A 20,722-nucleotide genomic window follows, 5' to 3' on the forward strand; every position below is an offset into this window, starting at 1 on the left:
AAATCTCTCACTAGGGGCTTATAACTCTGCTAAAAACAAAGCAAAACTTATGTTTGCCATTAAGAATAAAATTACTACATCTATTGAAAGATGTCTATTTATCCTATGGACTGTACCAAAGCATCTAATATTCACCTGTAAGCTCCTTAATTTGTGCTTGCATATTAAACAAAGCAAATACTATTTTTACAACTTTCTATAGTATTTAACTGCGAACTCTCATTAACCTCTTTGGGGGAGCTGAACCTTCATATCAACCACCTTCTGCCCTGTTTTGTTTTTGGTTATTTTTCACTGGATTAATTAGTAATTAAATGAAGAATGTTCTCTTCCTGACTGTCACTTCCTCACTATAGTGCAGAATCTGTCTCAGTCTGTGCACTGCTGGATGGCTTATTTTGAGAGATTGGTGTATTATAACAAAAAACAAGCAAGAGAAGATGAAAAGCAACAGGAAGCAGATAAGAAAACAAGGCTTGTCTGATAAATTAAAGGTCATATTTTGTTATCTGGAGTTTTACGAAGATGCTTTGTACTGTATATATTGTATTAAAGGAGCTAATATTATAGGTCGGCTGCTAAAACAAGCAGGGAAACTGATAGAAATCACTGAAGAAGAATTAATTGTTTCAAGTATAGTACCATGCCCCACATTACCCCAAGAGTGACATTTTGTAGTTCCCCAAGGTGAAAAAACTCTGAACTGTTTCTAAATCATAATGTCACAGCATTTAAGGTTACCTTTTCTATATAAATGAAACCAGAAATTGACTGTAAGCAGTTTCTTATTCAATAGATTTTCAACTGGAAAATGGAGAATGTTTCAAGCCTATTGCATTCAAGATTTGCTTGATCTGAGATAGCAGCTACTGAGGGTGTTCTACTGACTTTTCCCAGGTAGCAATCTGGATGATCTTCATTTCATGCTAGAAAAGAGGTGCTATAGAGAATGTCTCTTGACAGAAACAACACATTATATAAATGAACAATGGCAAATGGGAAACACCGTGCTCAGCTCTCATTTTAAATTCCCACTGGGCTGTATCTCCATGAATATCCCATATTCAGGTAGAAGCCATCAATAAGAAAGGACTTTTTAACTGTGTGGTAAGTGTCCTAATTAAGTTTAATCACCACATAAGTTCCAAGATCAGAATAAGGACAAACTGTCAAACTGTTCATATCCTTGCATTTAATTCTAGTCCGTGAAAGGCTTTGGAAAAATCTATTTTTCCCATAAGTTATTTGTGGACAATTTGCAACATGAAAAGTTACCTGAAACAATTGCAAAAATCTTCTGGAGTTAAATCCTGCTCTTCGTTATGTCGTTGATAAGAGAAAATAGAGTATTGGGCTTCAGTTGTGATCTCCAAGTCTGCTGCAATTGGACTGCCTTAGCAGACTGTTCAGGGGCAGTGCAGGGTACAGATAAAGTCATGCTCATTATTACATGACCAGATTCATAAATGCTGTAAGAAATCCAAAGCACTCAGCATCCAACTTCATCAACAGCACACAAACAAACTTCACTGCAGCTGTAAGTTTTTAAAAAAGTCGATTTCACATTATTTCACAAAACATGAAGATGTTGGAGTTAACCCCTATGTCCCAAGTTCCTGGGACACACAGGTTCTTTGTCACACTTGCTGCACCTGCCCAGGCTGTATCATCTTGTTCTCCTAGGGACAAGCATAATTACACACAAGCCAACGGGAACAAAACAGAGGTCATTATTTGGACAAGATTTTGCCAAGCAGAAAAAACCAAATGTGCCCATATGGACAGAAAATGGTACTTAAGAGATAAAAATCTGTTCTGTGTCAGCAGTGCAGGCAAAATAACCCAAAAACCAACACAACAAAAAAACCCTAGCCTTTGGCCAAAACAAGCTCGAGATTTTCAGTTCTGTCTAAAAGTGGCATTTCAATTTGTGTATTTAAGCCTTGCAGACATTTTACTATAAAAGAATAATCTATCTCAAATGGAAAGATTTAAACTTGCACATATAGGGGGGTTTGAATGCTTTTGGCAAGATATAGAAACAGAAACTGTAAATAATGGAAACAGATGCTCACTGAGATAAAAGCAGAGGAGTGCTTTAGGACTGCAGAACTATAACCAGAAGACCACCATGAAAAAGTATAATGGCTGTGAGTAGACTCCCAGCAGAGGTTTATTTTATCTGTTAAAAATTTTAATAATCTGATTTCTTATTTCTAATGTCTTTTAAAAAATTTCCCCTGGAACCTAATATACGTTGCATACCATTTTAACTTTTTATAAAATGCAGCTCATTTTCTAATAATCTGCAAGATATTTCCATTTCCAATCCTTCTGATTGATTATGTTTTATAACTTTTTTTTGTATGTGTGTTTTACAGCCCAGAATACTAAGAAATGTTGTTTTGAGATGGCAATTTTGAAAAGAATTGAGAAGTTCAGTGCTCAGAAACTCTGAATTTCTATATTCAAAACTCTTCTACATTTTCCTTTTTGTATGGTTTAGGAAGTTTTCAAGGGAGGGAAATTCTGGTTGCCATAACACATTTATCGCTCTCCTGATATCTCTTCTTCATGATTTCTCCTATTCTCTGTTTAAAAATGGGACAAAGACCTGCTGCTAAATAAAGACCCTGTGTGGGGAATAGGCAGGAGAAGGGCTGTCAGTGGTGGCACAAACCACATCTCTGGAAAATCCATTTCAGTGCACCCTATTCTTCAAAAGTCCGTAGAGGCACACTGAGCATCAAGCAAGAAGCAATTTTCTGGTCCTTTCCATGCCTGAAGACATCTCTGAACAGATCTCTCCTGGGATGTCTTCAGATGACAGATAGTGTCAAGGTAGCCTTGGGCCTCCAGAAGAGAAAACCAGTGACTCCAAAGCCAGTCCTAACACATGGATCCTGCACCAGCTAAACCCAAGACATCCCTATGCTTTAAGCTCTTGCCCAGGACACATTTTCATATCAGGAGCTGCTGTGTTTTAAAAGCTAACAAGGCCACATTTTGGATAGGCCGTGCAGAGCTGGCAGCTAACTTTGATGTAGGTTTAAATTTATTGGCCTGATTTTCAGAGCAAATCTGAGCTGAAACACCAGAATGAAGAGACAATCAATATTGTACTATTATGGCATATATGAATTTGCAAGGAAATAGATAATCGTTATTCAACTGTCAATATGTTTAATTTTTCATTTTGTTTTACAAAATCCATTGGCTGATGCAATATCCACAGTGTAGACCTGACTTCTACTTTGAAACACTTATGCAATGTTAAATGGGAAAAAGATCAACTTTACAAAGAAAATAGCTCTGCTAGCACAATTTACACATCTACTTTTTCTCAGGGAACCACTTGACCTTTTAAAAACATCCTGAAACCCACCACATTGAAATTAAATAAGGCTATTATCATCTTTCCAGCTTTATGAACTCTTGTAGCTTCTCTAACACAAAGTACTAATGCATTATTAAATATAATGTAATATGCTATTTAAATTATTTTTATTTCTAAATTATGGTACTGAGCAAGGTGAAGTATTAAGTAAGTATCTAATTCAAAGCAGATAATACACTAACAGCTAAAATGGGCAGATGACTTACTAATAAAATATTAATATATTCCAGTTTAATAAGCATATTTCAAGACAAAATTCAGCCTCTGAGCAGGAAGGACTACATCAGTCCATCAATCTACTGTCCATCATCACCCATGAAAGTACTGGCATGGACTCAATAGATTGAATGGGAAAAGGAAGCTGCCTCCTGTCCTTGCTTTTATCCATATGTTGACAGATTTGCCACTGCTTCTAAAGCTGAACACTAAAACTTAGAAATAAAGTTTCACCTCTGAGGGTGAAATATATTCAATTAACACTAAAATATGTCTAACTGCCAGGGTTGATTGTTACCACCAATAACATACTAGGCCAAAACAGGATTCTGACAAGGATTGGAGTAACATCCCCTTTTGTTTTCTGCACGGAACACCCAGGGTGCTCACATCCACAGAGCTATGACAGATAAGGGAAGTGTACAGGCAGCAGATTATTTTTGACACACTCCTGCAGCATGGCTCATCTCCCCAGCTCAGCTGGAAAAGCTGCATGCAGGCTTACTCTGTGGAATGTGCTCTTTAACTAAAGTCAGCTACTGCAAAAATTACATGCAACAAACTGTGAGCTATCAGATAGAATGGATAAGCAAGCAGTTAACTAAGAATCGTTCCTTACAGGAATTTATCAGGATTTATGGGTGTATAAATATACAAAGCTGAGAAAGAGAAGGCTAAATGATGTACCAGGTTTAAGTAATATTTCCAGTATTCTCTTTCTGCTCTTTTGCAAGCACAGTTTGATAGTACTGACATATTTAAGGCATCACATAGCTGTTGATTAGCACAGTAGCGTTTCTGGATATAGAAATGATACCTAGAAACCTTTTTCCTACTCTGACTTTAATTCCTGAAAAGTTATTGCTATAGCTGCATTATGAACACAGTGGTACTGTAGCATTATTCTTATACTGATAATACTCTCCTAAGATATAGGACTAATGTCAACTGCACATCAAAGGATATAACTGTTGACCTACTAAAACAGATTTTCAGCCATGAAGCTATTCTTTGGTTATTTTATAACCTGTAACCAGCTCAATCACGACTTCCAGGAAACCACCTTCTCTTGATGTGATGACACACCATGAGGTAAATCTCTCAGAAGTGGCTCACTGTTGAAATTCTGTGCTCATTTCTTCCATGAATTTCTTTGCTCTGGTTACAGCTTTCTAGGAACATCTAAAGAGCACTGTAAGCATGTACTGTTTTTTCCTCCTGAAAGCACTTAAGACTGTAATCAGGTGACTACATAGTTTTCTTTTTGACAGTATAAAGCACATAAGATTGTGCCTCTCTGTGGATCTCATTACAAACACACCAATTTGTTTTCTTCCATAGAACCACAGACCCCAGGTACAGACTTTGATACCTGTTCCAGAGCTTGTTTCAAAGTGCTGCAAGAGGTTGTAAAATCCCCCCTAATTCTTCACGCTTTAGCCTTTTGTGCCCACAAAGCCATTTCCATAAACTCCTTTCTCACAGCCTCATTTCTTAGGCTTGTTAGAGCCTGTAATTAAATTCAGATCTTGATAAAATGTGTGGCACAGTTGTCATTACTTGATCACAGAAGGTATAACACCTTTCTGCTAAATACGGCAAGGTGGCACAATGGAAGGAGAAAGAAAACGTCAAATGAGCAGTGATGCTTCATATGGAGCAACCTGGAAGACAAGACCCCCCACAAGTGTCTTCTTCTCCAGGCCACTGCCTACATTGCCATCAGCTTTTTAGAGCCAGTAGAGAGCCCTAGTGGCTGGGGATGTTCCAGTCAGTGAGTGCCCCTCACTGAGAACCTTCAGTTGTATGCAATACTGAGCTTATTACCTCAGGCTGACTAATGAACAATTAACTACATTCAGTGCTCATCACTTGGAGGAGAAACATCCACTAACTTTGAGATTGAAAATGAGATGTGTGGCTGTGATGTGCAGGCTCCCCAAAATCACTGCCACACCACCCTCTGCAGCGTTGCTCTTCTCTGATTGTAATCAGTCTTCTCTGATTGGCTCTTAAAGGGTGATTTTTACACACAGGATACCCATGAGCACCAGATAGCTTAATAAAAGAGGAGGAGGAATGCTGAAACTGAATCTGAAACCTCTCTGCCCAAATCCTTCATGTGTACCATATCCTACCACAGCTTTCTGAACTGATAGGGAAGCCATAACTGAGTTTGTAGTTTAGTTCAGACACAATCCTCACTTGAATTTACATGAGAGAAGCTCCAGGGCTGGAAGCCTTAAGTGAGATGCTAAAGGAGCCTTTGGTTGAAAATTGCCATGAGGCAATTGCTGTGCTCTGCAAATGAGAGTAGACTTTAAAGATTTAGCCCTGTACCCAGCTACAGTCATATTTTTAGCACCATTTGTTCTTTTGCAAAGGGCATATTTATTATTCTCCCTATTGTGTAAACTGTAATTTTAAAATTTAAACCTCTCCTCTTTAATGCCCATCAGATCTGTAAAACAGGAAAATCAAAATTGTCTTTATATATACTTAACCTTGATGATAGTGTGTTTCATTCATTTTTTAATGCCCACTAAACCCGCTGCTGCACCAGAAAAGCCATTTAACTCTTTAGAAATAGTTCACTGAGGAAAATAAACCATTCACATCTCAATTAAACCAATTTGTAAAATCACAATTTCACTGTCTTTAATTCAGTTAACTTCTGTATGTAAGGGGCTGAATTTAGGATGCCCTTTACAACATTTCATGCTTCTGATACACTGAGGGATATTCAAATTCTCTTTGAAATTTATTTGAAGTTCTGTATACTACACAATCTGCGCCTTGTGCAGCTCATAAGAGTTCTAGGTTATAAAAATCATACAAGGTTTTCTTTTCCGACAGGTAGGATAGGCTGAAAAAAAATAAAACTATCCTCTGGCTTAGCTATAACTTGCTAGGGTTAAGGCAGCTCTTTAAACACCCCTGGAATACTCTGAACTTAATTGCATATACATGATATACAACAGTAGAATTTCTTGCAACAAGGTGCTATTAATCTCAAATCCAAAATATTAAAGAAAAAAATACTTTGACAGTGTGGACTCTGCAGTTGCAAGAACCTTTTTGCTTGTTTGTTTTTTTAACCAGCAGGGTTTAAGACTGAAGAAATCTAATCACACCACAGTATGAAGAGATGGGTGTACACCTCTCCCATGTTCACGGGGCACAAAGGGGAGAAAGACAGTCTAAAGAATGCTCATTAGTTGCAGACAGCGATGATTTGTGTCCTTCTGGATACCTGCTTAATGCAGTTCGCTCTCTGGAAAATATATCTAGGACAGAGCAAGTTGCTGTTTTCCCTGCTGCAGTATGAATTATAGTGACTATTTCTGAATTAGTTAGTTTAATGGAAGTTCTTATCCTGCAGACATAAAGTACTATACTGCTGTCACACCTCATGCCACCAGTAAAATATATTGGGGACACATGCACGAATGTGCCCAAATAAAAAAATACCTCATCTTCTGAGAGCACCTAAAACACAACAGCACTGCAGAGAAATTAATTTTGTTTTCCATATGATAGATTGTCTGGTTGGAAGGCTCAACACCACATTGATTTGGTCTGTCCTGAGAAAGGCTGCCACTGCAGACTGACTCCAGGCTTGCCCCAGAAGATAATGGAAATAGAGTGCATTGCAGAAGGAGTACAGCATTGTACTCTGCTCTTGCATGCTCAGCCAGGCACTGGGAGCTTTAGTGGGAGCCTTAGAGCAGACCCGTGTGTGTGCTCATCCAGTGAGGCATCTCAGGAAAGGGGCACTGTCACAAACATACCAACTTAAGAGTTACACAGAAATCATTTCACTGGAGAGAACGAATTATTGGTTTGGCTCAGCAAATGACACGTTTTATAAAATCCTGTGTAATGAGATAGTTACAAACCCACTGGGGGCTGGAAGGAAAGAGAAACAAAGGAATCTGTTCAAATCTCTGCACTGACAACGAGGTCCTGCCCCTGGGAAAGAAAAAAGGAATGATGAATTTCTTTTAAATCATTGATGCCATCAGAGATACCATTCCTTATTGTTAAGGAAACTATGCAGATAAAATTCCTTGGGGAAGAGTTTGAGTAAATTGTTCTCTTCTTAACTGATAAGATATTAATCCTCCATTTCTAACTCACCCTACTAGACTGGGTAAGTATGATGCTGCAGGTTACACAGAAAACCTGCGTCAAGACAAATACAATTTTGTATTTAGAAATTTAGAAAAAAATCTCTAAGTACTGGCAATATTTCATCTTTTGTGATCTGACTTTTGGGAACTGTTGATAGGTAAGCTTTCCTGAAGAGGTAAAAGGGACAGATTTGTCAAATCTCATTCTTAGGTCTAGTTTCATTCCCATTTTATTTCTCTAACTTGAATCCCTGGAGTTTGTTGTCTCCAGAAATTCAATCTCCATATCACCCTGTGCCTAATTATGGTAAGAAGGTATCATCCCATCCTCTGCCAAAAGACATGAAAAGAGCACGTCTCTGTTTCTTTCAGTATTTTAAAAACGTTTTTCTGAATCACTGCTCATTTGACATTTTCTTTCTCCTTCCATTGTGCCACCTTGCCGTATTTAGCAGAAAGGTGTTATACCTTCTGTGATCAAGTAATGACAACTGTGCCACACATTTTATCAAGATCTGAATTTAATTACAGGCTCTAACAAGCCTAAGAAGGGATGAGCCTTTGTATTTCATCGGGATATCCAAGATGAAAAATAAAGGGGGAAAAAAAAGTTCTGTCTGCAGACTCAGAGAAGCATTATTACATTGCATTATCTGACAGAAAGACCTGATAAGCTGTCAAATTAAAAAGCTGAATTGGGAAATTTTACTGAAACCACTTTTTAAAAAGAGACTTACTGTAGTGCTTTGTTTGGGTATCACCTAGTTTCTTTATTTAAAGATAGCAGCAGGATAGAACAGTTTCATAATCTCTCAGAGGGCAGTAGTGCTTTAAAAAAAAATTCCTTGACTCTGGGTAAACTGCAGCAGAGGCTCACCCAAAGAGAATGGGAAAATAAACTTCCATTTTTGGTAACATCAATCTTTCACATCGACAATAAAATTATACAGAACGTGAAACCTGGGCACCTGCTGACAAATACCTTTAATTGTAAGCAAAGAGCAGTCAGAGCTGTATGAAATGAGAAAAACATGCAAGAAATCAGTTCTGCAATTACAAAGGCAAGTTAGCACACTGGCCTAGTTACATCCATCACTTAACTGCTGGTTTGTGTCTCAGTAACTTAGATGAATTTTTCATGTATTTTGATTCCTACTTCTTGCAGAAGAATTTCTTCCATCTTTACTCTGGAGGACCTACTGAATTGAGTCTTGTCTTTTTTTTAGTTCTCCATGCCATTATTTTACACTCTGGTATAATGCCTTCTTTTATTCATACTATAACTGGACATAATAACGTTAATATAGGTAGATATCTGCTTCCTACAATAAGAAAGCCTCATTGAGGATTTTGTCCAGACAAAATGAGCAAAAAATAATGCAATTTTATCTTTGCTTTGGCTAAGCTGGAGACATCATAGAAAAGTTAATTGTAGGAAACATTTTTTGATTGAGTGATCAGGAGTTGACTTAAATTAATATAAGGACAACTAAAAATAAGCCTGTAAATCAGATTCTTGATTTAAAAAGAACAAAATTTGATAAGGTGAAGGAAATCAGATTATGCAATCAGTATAAGGGGCTAGATTCAGCCAGGAATGACACTTGGAAATTCTATAAAGTATAAAAATAATTATATATATATATATATTTAAGTTTGCACCTGCAAGGTTAAAATATACACTGTCTATCTATGCTGCACTATCAGAGGTTATGTTACAGGAGGTTAAATCCCCTAACTTGCCCAGTAAAGAAAGGAGTGCCTTTCAGAATTAGAAAAATAAATAAATACTCAAGAAAAGTTGCCAGAACTTAGGCCCAAAAACCTCCCAAAGAAAGTAGACTAAATTCAAAACCCAGAGATTCTAAAGTGCTAGAAACAAAAAGAGATCATGGAGTCAGGGAGAATTACTTTATAGGAATATTGATGGTGATCAAAAGGAGCAGACTGAATATACTAACAGGAATGTGTCTAATCTAGATCTCCACAGGTCAGAAAAAAAGCTATGTACATATTCTTACTGAACTTGTGTGTCCAGAAAGTGAGAAAGATGATCTCTTTCCCAGGGGTTAAAAATTAGAAGCCACGAGTTTTTAAATCCAGCCACCCAATGAGACATGTTATTTCTTGCAGAAGAGAACAGATAATGTAATTGTTTTACATGAGAAGAATTTAAAATCTACCCAGTTGAAGTGTTTAGTCTGACCTTAGCCATGCATGCTGCTTTAGAACAAATTTTAAAAGAAATTATTAAAGACATGAAAACAATTGGAAAATGAGATAAAACGCAAAACTTTACCAAATCATGTTAGGCTAGTTAAACTGCTGTGTTCGACAGGCCAACTAATTTACAGATGAAGAAAATGGTTTTGATATGATGTCATATAGCAAATCATGAATTAGCTGTGGAAAAAACACAGGAGTGTAAAAATTTTATGGTAAAAACTGAATGAAAAAAACCCAAAAACTCAAACAATAGCATTGAACAAAGGTTTTTTTCTCCCCTCCTCCCTCTATCTCATGTAGAGACTCATACCCTGCTGCTGTAGCTATTGACAGGTTCTGAATTCAAGGGCTGCTTGTCTTGCATCACACTGGAGGCTCCCATCTTCCCAGGATGCATCTACTTCCAGGAACCAGCACTGGAGTTGTCTCCTCTCTGCAACTCCCACTTCATTCTGTGTCTTCTTTAGCTTCTTGGTGAATCATTCACACAGATGATCAGCAGTCCTTGCTTGTCACATTCAGACCTGCCAATGTGTCAACTGTACCATATTCTGGCCCTTATGTTCCCTGTTATATTAACTATGTTTGAAAAACAAAAAGCCTCAAGAAATAGCAGGTGGGTCAGATGTGCCAAAGCTCTCCTCGTATTTTAGGGAGCTGATGCCATCTAGTTGAATGAGTGGAAGACCAACATGTGTTCCAGTCACAGAAACGTGATAAACTCAATGCTGAGTTCTACATGGAGTTAACAAGATCAATATCCTGGTGAATTCCCAAATTGCATTAGACTGTGCTATAGAGGCTACCAGAGAAGCCACTGCAGATATGACTACAAGGAAAAACAATGATTTTGCCCCAGAAAAACTACCTCAGTGGAACTCCTAAGAAAGCATCCGAGCTGAGTTCTGCAAAAAACCATCTGCATTTTATTCACTGATGTCAGCATAAAGTGCCATCCAGACAATGAAATCTGTAGATGACATCAAAGTTGACATGGTAGTAATGCTGAAGAGGCTGCAGATATAAGTCCAGAGGAACAGAGCCCTTCTGAATTAACAGATGTGACACCAAAGCTTATACTACAAAGTGCAGGTCACACACTTAAGATATAGGACCAGTCACCCCACTTCTTGCCCTTAATTGGGATACTCTGATAGAGAATTCATGAGGAAAGACATTCAACAGGTAATCAGCTGCAGAATGACATTGAGTTTTACAGTTCTGAGGTATGAAAAAGAAAATTAAGGTCTTAAAAAGCAGAATTAATATCTGCATTACTGTCTTCATATATTATTGAGGTCCTAGTGTTCTCACTATGGTCCATTTTCAAACATGTGCAGTTGAAAACCAAATTCAAAAGAAAAAATTGCATCAAAGAAAGGTTACTATGATGAACAGAGAAATGAGAAAACTATTCTGAAAGACATGTAAGAACAAAGTGGAATGAACTGGAAAGTGTTTGGACTGTAACAAAAGTCCAAAGAAAAGTCCAAAGAAAGTAAAAGAAAATTTCTTAAGAGTAGGATGTTTCTTCTAAGTTACCCTCTAAGAGAAACAATTTATGCAAAGAAGCAGACTTGAGCCAGTACATTTTAATTTCTAATTTCTTAAGCTCTTCTAACACTAACCTTACTTTTAAATACAAATGGGGGAAAAAATGAAATAGGAGTGAGAGAAAAAGCCATCTAAATCACTAATCCTTTTCAGGGAAAGTGGACCATTGATTTAAATATAGTTCCATTAATATTTTCTTTAGCATTCTAAACATTATCAGAACTTGTTTTTTTACTGATAATGAAAATAATCCATGAGCTGTGTACAGCATTAAATTTTTGTCTTGAGCCAGTGCAATGAACTAAAAATATTTTCTATGAAAATTCAGATTATCTTGCACATGTGCATTTATCTTACTTAGATCAACTTTACTTTTACTGCTATGATGCATATACAACAGAATCAGTTGTTTTAACTCTGGGATAAGAATGAAAAATGCTTTGTTTGATTAAAATGTTGTTTAAGCCGATGAAGATTTTGCAAATCTCTTATTCTAGAAAAAAAGGAAATAATTTGCACAAATTTTTGAATTTCAAAAATGTAAAAATTTAGGATTCTTAAATGCTTTTATTTCAAAATACCTTTATAGATTTTTATACCTTTCATTTCTCCTTTTTTGTCATTGCCTGTCAAAGGAAGCACATTTTTAAAAATTTTTTGTTCACTAATCTTTTTCTTCTGTAGTAATCTTGAATTTGTCTGTCTTACAGCTCGTATGTAAGATTTCTAACTTTTACATTAAAAATCAATGTCATTCAATATACAGCAAGGTTTAAATGATCATACTTCCATTGAATATCAATTTATTTACTCCTTTGATTTTCATTAGGTCGGAATCTGTGACCCTGTTCTCCCTAAGATAGAGTCTGATCCATCAAAGAACTTGACCTTTACCACCAGGGCTGGGTAAATTCTTCCTGAATGTTTTCACATGGAACTTGATCAAAGACTTTTTGCAAATCAAAAACCCCAAGTATGTTAACTCATTCATATTTATACTCCATTATCTCCTACAGAACCAGACTAAGGTTTAAGTGTAACAGGTTCCAGCAGACCTTCCCCCATAAAGAAGCCCAGGGAGATGTGACTCCAAGGACACACGAAAGGCCATAAATAACACTGATGAGTTTTGCTTTCCAAATCAGGAAGGGTGAGATCTTGGTCACAAAACAACTACTGATTTAACTGGTATTTTTCCCATTCTCTTCTTACTAATTCAATAGACCAGATATTTCAGACCCACATCTTTGTCTTCTAAAGCCTGATTTTATATGTATGGCATATATTTACACATAAAGTGTTTACTTGCACATTCACCTCCTGCATATTCCCAGATGGAGAGCTCCTGAGAAAACCTCGCAGTTTTTCCAAACACTGTTATCACCAAGGGTAATAAAGTCTTATGAGATGTCCTTATTTCACTGGCACTGCTGGTTTTCCACAGAAGGAAAGTGCCATCCAAACCAGGAATCACGGGGCAGTCTGTGTTTCACAGAAGCTTAATTGCTGTTAACAGAACTTAAGTCTTTTCCATTGGACTTCCCTCCTGGGCATAAAGACAGTTTTTATTTTTTCTTTAGGTACATAATAAGAGATTCCTCCAGGTTTGTAAGCTTTTCAGCTTTATCAGATGATGGTGTTCCTCATATCCTCTATGTCTTACCATCAAGACTGAGGGATGACACATCTGATTATAGGAGTCAAAACTCTGGCCATAGCAAAGGAACACACATGAGAGAGAATGAAGATGGATTCTTTTGTCAAAAGGATGAACCCAGTGAGAAAAAAGGTACAGGCGACATGTTGCTGACAAATAAATAGCAGTCAGAAGCTTCTTTATTGTCCTGTGAAACACCCTGAAAAGTCCTGTGTCCAAATAGCAGTGGCCAGAGAGATTTGAATATTTGCTCTATGGCACAAAGCAAGGCAAACACTGAATGACCATTTAGTTGTTAGATTCCTACATCACCTTGACCATTATAATTTTGCACGGATGTGGTGATAACAGGCTGACTGTCCCTCTTATTAGAACATTCAAAGACCCTTTCATCAAAGTGCTTGAGATTTCTCCCTTCCACCACACAGTTACACCTGAAAAACATCTTTAATGCTCTTCAGAAGTGACTGTAGGGGCTTGAATTTGGAAGCTATTTCTAAGCCAATAGTAAGCAAGTTAGGCAAGTACATGGATTGCTTGGGAAATGTTAATCCATTCCTGGAGGAACAAATATCTCCTGTTAATTTTATAGTCAATCTGAGCACAGAAAACCCAAGACAAATGGAGCTATTTACTTTAAATAGGATACATGATAATAGCTGACTCCTAACATTTATCTTAATGTCACGTGTATACCATGAAAAGATGACAGACACTTTTTCTAGTTTCTAGAATACAGGGATCAAGAGAAGCATTTACATTACATGTCCCCTTCCCCTCTAGCCCTTGGATGTTCTGCAGAAACAACCTTTATCCCACAGATCCAGAGAGAGTCCTTAAAGATAACACATGTGATCTCAGCTCTTTAATCAAAACCAAACCACCAAAAAAACCCAAATCAACCAACCAACCAACCAACCACCAACCTCAAAAAAAAACCCAAAACAAAACCCAGTGCAGAATTATTCTATTATACCAAAGCCCTTAGAGCTGGTGATTGCCATATTGCAGAAGTACTGGTACTTAGCGTAATGTCAGTTTGCTCTTCTGCCAGCATCCATGGTCTCTCACACAGGTTCTTATTTGGTGTCTGTGCTCCATCATGATTTATACTTCCCAATCACTGTTCCAGTAGTCTGGCAATGCTTTGGACAAGCCCTTTTCTGCAAGCAATGTGAGTGACATGCTCATGCTGTCAGATCTTGCTCTGTCAGACACATCCCTGACATCCATGGGATGTGTGAGGACAGCTGTAACAAAGTTATGCTTTTCTAAGGCTGAGCAGAGATCTAGGATGACTGGGAGGGCATCATTTTAGATATTTGCCTGTATCATACAGTATCTTCCAAACTGCTTCAGGGTCCCAAGAATACTGAGAATTCCCCACAGACCGAGCAGCTTTGAAACCACAGACCTATTGCCCAATATCTAATAGGTCATTTCCTAGATAGAAAATTCTACATCAGTCTGATTTACAATGGAAGTCATGAAGAGAAAATCCTCACTGGTAAAATGATTAGTTGTGCTGTGTGTTTTAAAAGAATCATCATTGGGCAAACTGCCTTTGACCACAGAGAGCATAGAGTCAGTCTCAGAAAAGTAATTCTGAAATTCTTTCACAAGAGGTGGTGGTTATTGTGGCTTTAAAAAGTCCTCAGCCTTGTTTTGATATACTTTCTCTGACTAGTAAATGTACACACTTCACTACCAAGGAACAAAAATCAGATAGTTAAGAAAACAGCTTTTTGTGATAAATAGATATGGTTCTATTATGATAAAAAATTTGGGTTTTTTTCCACCCCCCCTCCCTATTTGATCTTATTTGAAACACTTTTTCTTTCAGGTAAGGAAGAAATGTTGTTTTAAATTAAATTAAATGCTCTGTTCTCAGATTATCTAAGTCCCCTATAAACACTGGGCAATCTTGACATGAAAAGTCAGAACATTTTCTTCAGAAAATACAGAAATTAATGTTTTGATGTAACTAAAACAATTTTCCTTTCTTTTGCCTTTTTTTTTATTCTACCATAATTCTTAGTTCAGTTTGACACAAATTAACAACTTCTTTGTTTTATGCATCCTTAGGAAACCTACACTTCAGTGTAGAATTATTACCTAAGTGAAGTTACAAGGGCAGCCTCTTCACAGAAGCAGCTGGAGTTGCTATTGTGGAGCAGTCCCATCACCACAACAGCAGCCAGACATTGGGAAGGGCAATTAAAACTAGATAGTGAAGCAGACAAGATAAGCCACAAGGAGTAGAAAGGATCTGCATGGAAATGGGGATAGTCTATTGATTAGGAGCTCTGCACAGTCAGCAGTTTTCTCATTCCTGTTTAATATGATCATAAATTAGGCTGTACCCAGATAAGTTAATGTGAATTCACTACCTGAAAAAGAGGTCAAGATGAAATACTAAAGTTCTTCAGGAAGGTGCAGAGAGATGGTGATAATTCAGTAAGGAGACATAACACTGAATTTAGTTAAGACAGATAGAATAATTAAATCAAGTGGAGATATGGGCATCCTAATCAACTATCAAAAAACTACAGTGTGCCACTCACACTCACAGGGCTATACACCAGTCAGAAACACAAGAAATGGGGAAAACAGGATCAACATTTAATAAAGGGCAAAAATCGGAGTGCGCATCCTCATAGCTCTAGCATTTTATTCAGAGAAGTAAGAAGAAAGAAACTTCAGAGTAAAAAATTACTTTGATGATAGTCTGGAAGAACATACATATGTAAATCTAAACCTCTGTTTCTGATAATCAGCCAGCCATTTCAGGATACTGAAATCTTCACATTTATCTGGGACTAAACCACATTTTCCCCAACTATATTTCAAAGAACAACCATCCACCTTAACTAGGATAATCATTCTCTATCACTGACCCCTGCCTCTTTTCCTTTTAGAGCTCTCTCATTTCACACTCACTCAGACATAAATTGAAGGTGCATTGGCCCAGAGCAAACTCAAATCTAGTGGGATCAAGAATGATGTCACAGGAGAGACACATCACATTCTATTCATCTTCTAGGGTCACTCTTCTGCATTTTATATGGCTCTTGGGTAAAACACACAAAGCCACCATGGAAGCTCTGTGAAGCATTCACTTGTGATATTTTTTGCAAGCTACTAGCTGTTATTGGGCCTTGGGTATCTTTATCCACACCAGTTACATGAGGCTGGATGAAGCCTACACAGGCAATGAAACTGGACAATCCTATTTCTCTGACCAGAAACTTCTCTCATAAAATCTTCACACAGCATTTTAAGACACCAAACACAAACAAGTAATGTCTTGTAATCAGGCATCCCAACCTTTAAGTGTAATTCTGAGAAAAATCTTTCCTCAAAAAGACCAGATTGGTTGGTATTTCTTAGATAAGCAACTGATTATTTAATTTTATCTTTGAAAAAATAATCCAGCATATATAAGTATAGCAACTTTACTAGCTGCCTAGTCTTGATTTTATTACTAATTTAAAAAAACCCTAAACAACAAGACTGGCAAACCTGATGAAGCAGCACAGAAAGAGAAGAGAAAGGTGTAGTTAAGATGGTCTCTTTCTGGGAAGGGAGAATAGATAAAAGTGAAAAGGGGGATGATAGCAGCCAAAAGCAATGTTATGGCATACAGGGGCATAAAATATTACTATGGGAAAGTCAAAGAAAATTACAGGCCAAAGCAATCTTAGAAGATCCAGCAATAAAACAAGCCAAGGGAGTCTGTACTGCAGCTAATGAAGCAAATGAGAATGCCTTGAAATGCAGCCTGCACAGATTGCTCATAGAAGCTCAAGAAGATCTAATTTTCTGTTTTCCTTTTTCAAAGAAAACATCCAGCATTCTCCTACTCCACCAATCCCATCACAAGAAAATTACTGTTTTCTAAATTGATCTTTTTTTAGTATAGATCTCTTTGTTTAGTTTGATCTCTTGTTTAGTATAAACAAGTTCTGTGTGCTACTAGCTTCAGAACTCAAGGCTTTTTATTTGTATTTGAGCCTGTCCTGTAGCTCCCTGTTCATCCACACATGAACCATACATGGTATGTTTGCCTGACTTCCTCTTTGTTGGGATGCATCACTCCCGAGCTTGGAGGCAGTGAATTCAGGATCATCATTTAGGTAAAAAGCAAAAGAAACAAAACACCAGCTGAATCCTTTTCCACATTGAGCTGAATATGTCTTGAACACAAGCAATGACAGGTCCTTCCCAGCTTACACCTTATTTCCACAACCATTTACCAAACACTGCAAAATTAGAAAGCCGGGGGGCACAGGGGAAACAGAAATATCTGAAAGATCGCTGTATTTCATTCAGTATTCCCCTTTCCCTCAAGAGTTTATCACCTCTCATAGATGTGTCTAACTTAGAAACTGTTAATGGTTCTAATTGCTAGAGCTGTCATTCATTCATAGCATATTAGCACACAGATAGGTTTTTTAACAACTTCTGCTATACATGGTTTCTTTCCCAATACACACTTTCATTATTTCATATATTAGGAATTATTTCCAAGAAATTATCTGAAGGGTTATATTTCACATGTGGATGTTAAATATTATTTTTTAAAAAGTCAAGTAAATAGCTGGACTACAAGGGAAATGGCAACAGCAATAACAAAAAAGCCCCATCCTGAATACTAATAATTAGTCCAGGGAATGGCTTATGCAGTCCTTACTAGTGAAATACACCCCCCTGCTGCACTCCACCTCCAAAAATGAAGAATTTTCCACTTTTAAACTGATTAATCAGAACTGTCATTTACACAATAGGCATTCTGGTTTGCATATTTGCCTTCATTTACACCTCCAGATTTGCTGCCTTTTGCTTAATATAAACACACAGAGCAACTGTTAGCAGATAACATGCAGATATATGTTACCATTAATGGTTCAGTAGTCCTACCCAATAAGAAAGGGATTGTGTATCTGAAAAACCTGTTGCCTTTAAAAATGAATAAAATTAGTAGCATAGTAATCCTCAGGAGATGGCATTTGCATAAAATTAAATATTTGCCTCCTCAAGGCAGCTCTGCCATCATACTTGTGGCTTTCTTCAAGTAACCAGAATCATCTGCATAAATAATATCCTTGTAGTTTGCCTTGGAAGTTAAGGCACCTCAGTTTGGGTGGTTGGTTGTACAATTGATAACTACGACGCTGTTTGGTTTGTGTCTGCTAGAAGACTTCTGCTAAATTCATAAGCTTCAGATTGCTGTAATCTTGCAGTCAAAAGAACACAGACAACCTTTTCCTCAGTAAATGTTTCACCCCATCACTTGGGGATAGACTTGTGAGTCACTTTAAACTCTGTAGCTTTTGTCAAAGCCTTTTTTTCCCCCACCTAAACCAAAAATGCAAAAAAATCAAATGATAGCAAGAAACAAAAGTACTACTTCATGCCTTGATAAGTACATTTTCCCACTTCCAGTAATAACTTGAATTTGGGCTTTTAAACTCACTTAGGAAATGCCATCATTATAAACTGTATTGCTCAGGATTCTTTTAACTACTTCTGTAGCTACAAAAACACTTCAAAGGAGCTGATATTGCATTAGGAGAGGAGCAAAACGAGGCAAACTCCAGGCATCCCCCACCCTCTTAGTGCCAGGTGTTTGTGTGAGCCCTTACCTGCTGGGTAACGCTCGATGACGGGCCAGTTGTCCACCTGTAGGGTGGCATTGCCACCACTCCTCGTGAAGCGAACCACGTGGTACTTTCCATCGTTAATGATGGCGTTCATCTCCTCGATGGCGATGTCATCCGTCCCAACATTAAATTTAACTCCAATTTTCCCCTGGTGCTGCACAGTTGAAAAAAAAAAAAAAAGAAAAAAAAAAAAAAAAAAACGAAAAAGAAAAAAAAAGGAAGAAGAAAAAGAACTAATTAAGAGTTGTTTCAGAAGAAATTGAGACACTGTGTAATACAGGGGAAGATTTCTAACATCTTCCCTTCTCAGATGTAACTTCTGAAAGTTTGCATGTGGCAGTGACAAACCTTCTGACAGCTTAGGAAGTCTGGGGCATGTTTTTGAAGGATAATTGATAGTCCAAATTGATATTTCACCAAATTGAGGTCTCTCCCTTTCCAAGAGATTCAGATCAAGATGAGGAGGGGGGAAGATGGAGGAAAGCTCAAGGTTTCTGTCTTTGTTGTCTCCCTCACCTCCATGAGGATGAAACAAAAATTTTCCTTTTAGACTTTCAAAACAGAAAGCCTTACAGTGTCATTTGGAAGAGATACAAGAATTTTCTGGCCATAAAAGCCAAGTGCCATCCCTGCTTTTTCTTTTTTCAAACCTCATTCATACTTAGAGCCTTCACAAATGATAACAAAGAAGGAAATTGTTTTTTCTCTTGGAGAGATTTTTGGCATCACATTGTAGTAATTCTGAATCATTGAGCCAAGATCACACTGGCTGATTAACAAGTGCTTCCCTGTTCAAAGCAAGGGCAGGGCAGGAAAAGTAATTTGCTTACACAGGGATATGGTAATGTCTTCACTAAGACCAGAAACTCATTCTTTCACTGCGATTTGCCTATAAACTCCTGAGTGTCTGGGTGCTCTTAGGGCTGAAGAGACTTCTCATGCATATCAATACCTGGGACAAGGCAGTAGATTTTCCAAATGATTTTCATATTGGCCTATTTTCATTTTTATTGACTTTTGACTATTAAAATGTTTGCTCCAATGGGACACATATATTATATATTTTAATAAAGTCTTTTAATGTCTATTAAAGTAAACTTTAGGGTTTTGTAATTTTTTTTCTCCTATTAAATCAATTCTACTCTTTAATAAAGGTATTTATTGCACTGAGGAGAAAAAAAGAAAAACACTGAACAGTATGAGATTAGGGACTTAGTAATAATAATTGGTAATTCTACATGAAATTTCATGTTTCTAGAACTGGTACATATTTTTTAAAGTTAAAAAACTTCATGAAGTTTTTGCACAACCAGATGAAACACAATGAAATATTTTACTTTGTAGTCTTGGTCATTCAACATCAAATCTTCCAAGAACCAGTTCTTGGAAGTGTTCTTGCAGAACACTTGTATGTGCTCTCTCTTTGTCTTACTACCGTAGCACTGCTTCCTGCAGTAAGTGTATTCTGCAGCCCCTTGTCTCTGGGAGTCCCCTGAGCAAAGAGCTCAAGAATTCTTCCACTTTATTTTATTTTCTTTTAAAACATCTGACTTTGTTTTCCAGCAGTGCTTGCATACTGCAGTTACACAGCTGAGCAGTTGCTGAGCACCTCTGCAGTTCCTCAACATTTTGGCACGGCGTTACCGGCTCCTCAGCTGTGACCTCTTTCGAAACAACTGAAGGACCATTCCCTGATGAGATTTGCAGAATGAGTCTGAAAAATATTTTTTTGTTGCCTCAGTTGATTGAACAGTGTTTTAAACATTTCTCTTTTTTTTACTTGTGGATGGTTTTAATATTTCTCCATTCACTGGTCCTATTTTTCCATGTCTAATGAGTGTCAATAAGGGTTCCACCTTACCCAATTCATGCTCAT

At 37.3% G+C, this 20,722-nt stretch overlaps 1 protein-coding gene across 16 annotated transcripts in view; it reads right to left on the bottom strand.

Moving 5' to 3' along the window:
- Positions 1-20,722, bottom strand: part of NRXN1 (neurexin 1) — a 667,911-nt gene that overhangs the window by 100,292 nt on the left and 546,897 nt on the right. For all 16 annotated transcript variants that reach the window (XM_066316362.1, XM_066316361.1, XM_066316355.1 and 13 more), the window contains one exon: positions 18,829-19,000. In XM_066316362.1, coding sequence (XP_066172459.1) covers positions 18,829-19,000 — 172 coding nt within the window. The remainder of the gene's footprint in view (positions 1-18,828; positions 19,001-20,722) is intronic.

This window comes from Sylvia atricapilla, chromosome 3, assembly GCF_009819655.1.
Source record: "Sylvia atricapilla isolate bSylAtr1 chromosome 3, bSylAtr1.pri, whole genome shotgun sequence".
In the NCBI taxonomy this organism is placed as follows: Eukaryota; Metazoa; Chordata; class Aves; order Passeriformes; family Sylviidae; genus Sylvia; species Sylvia atricapilla.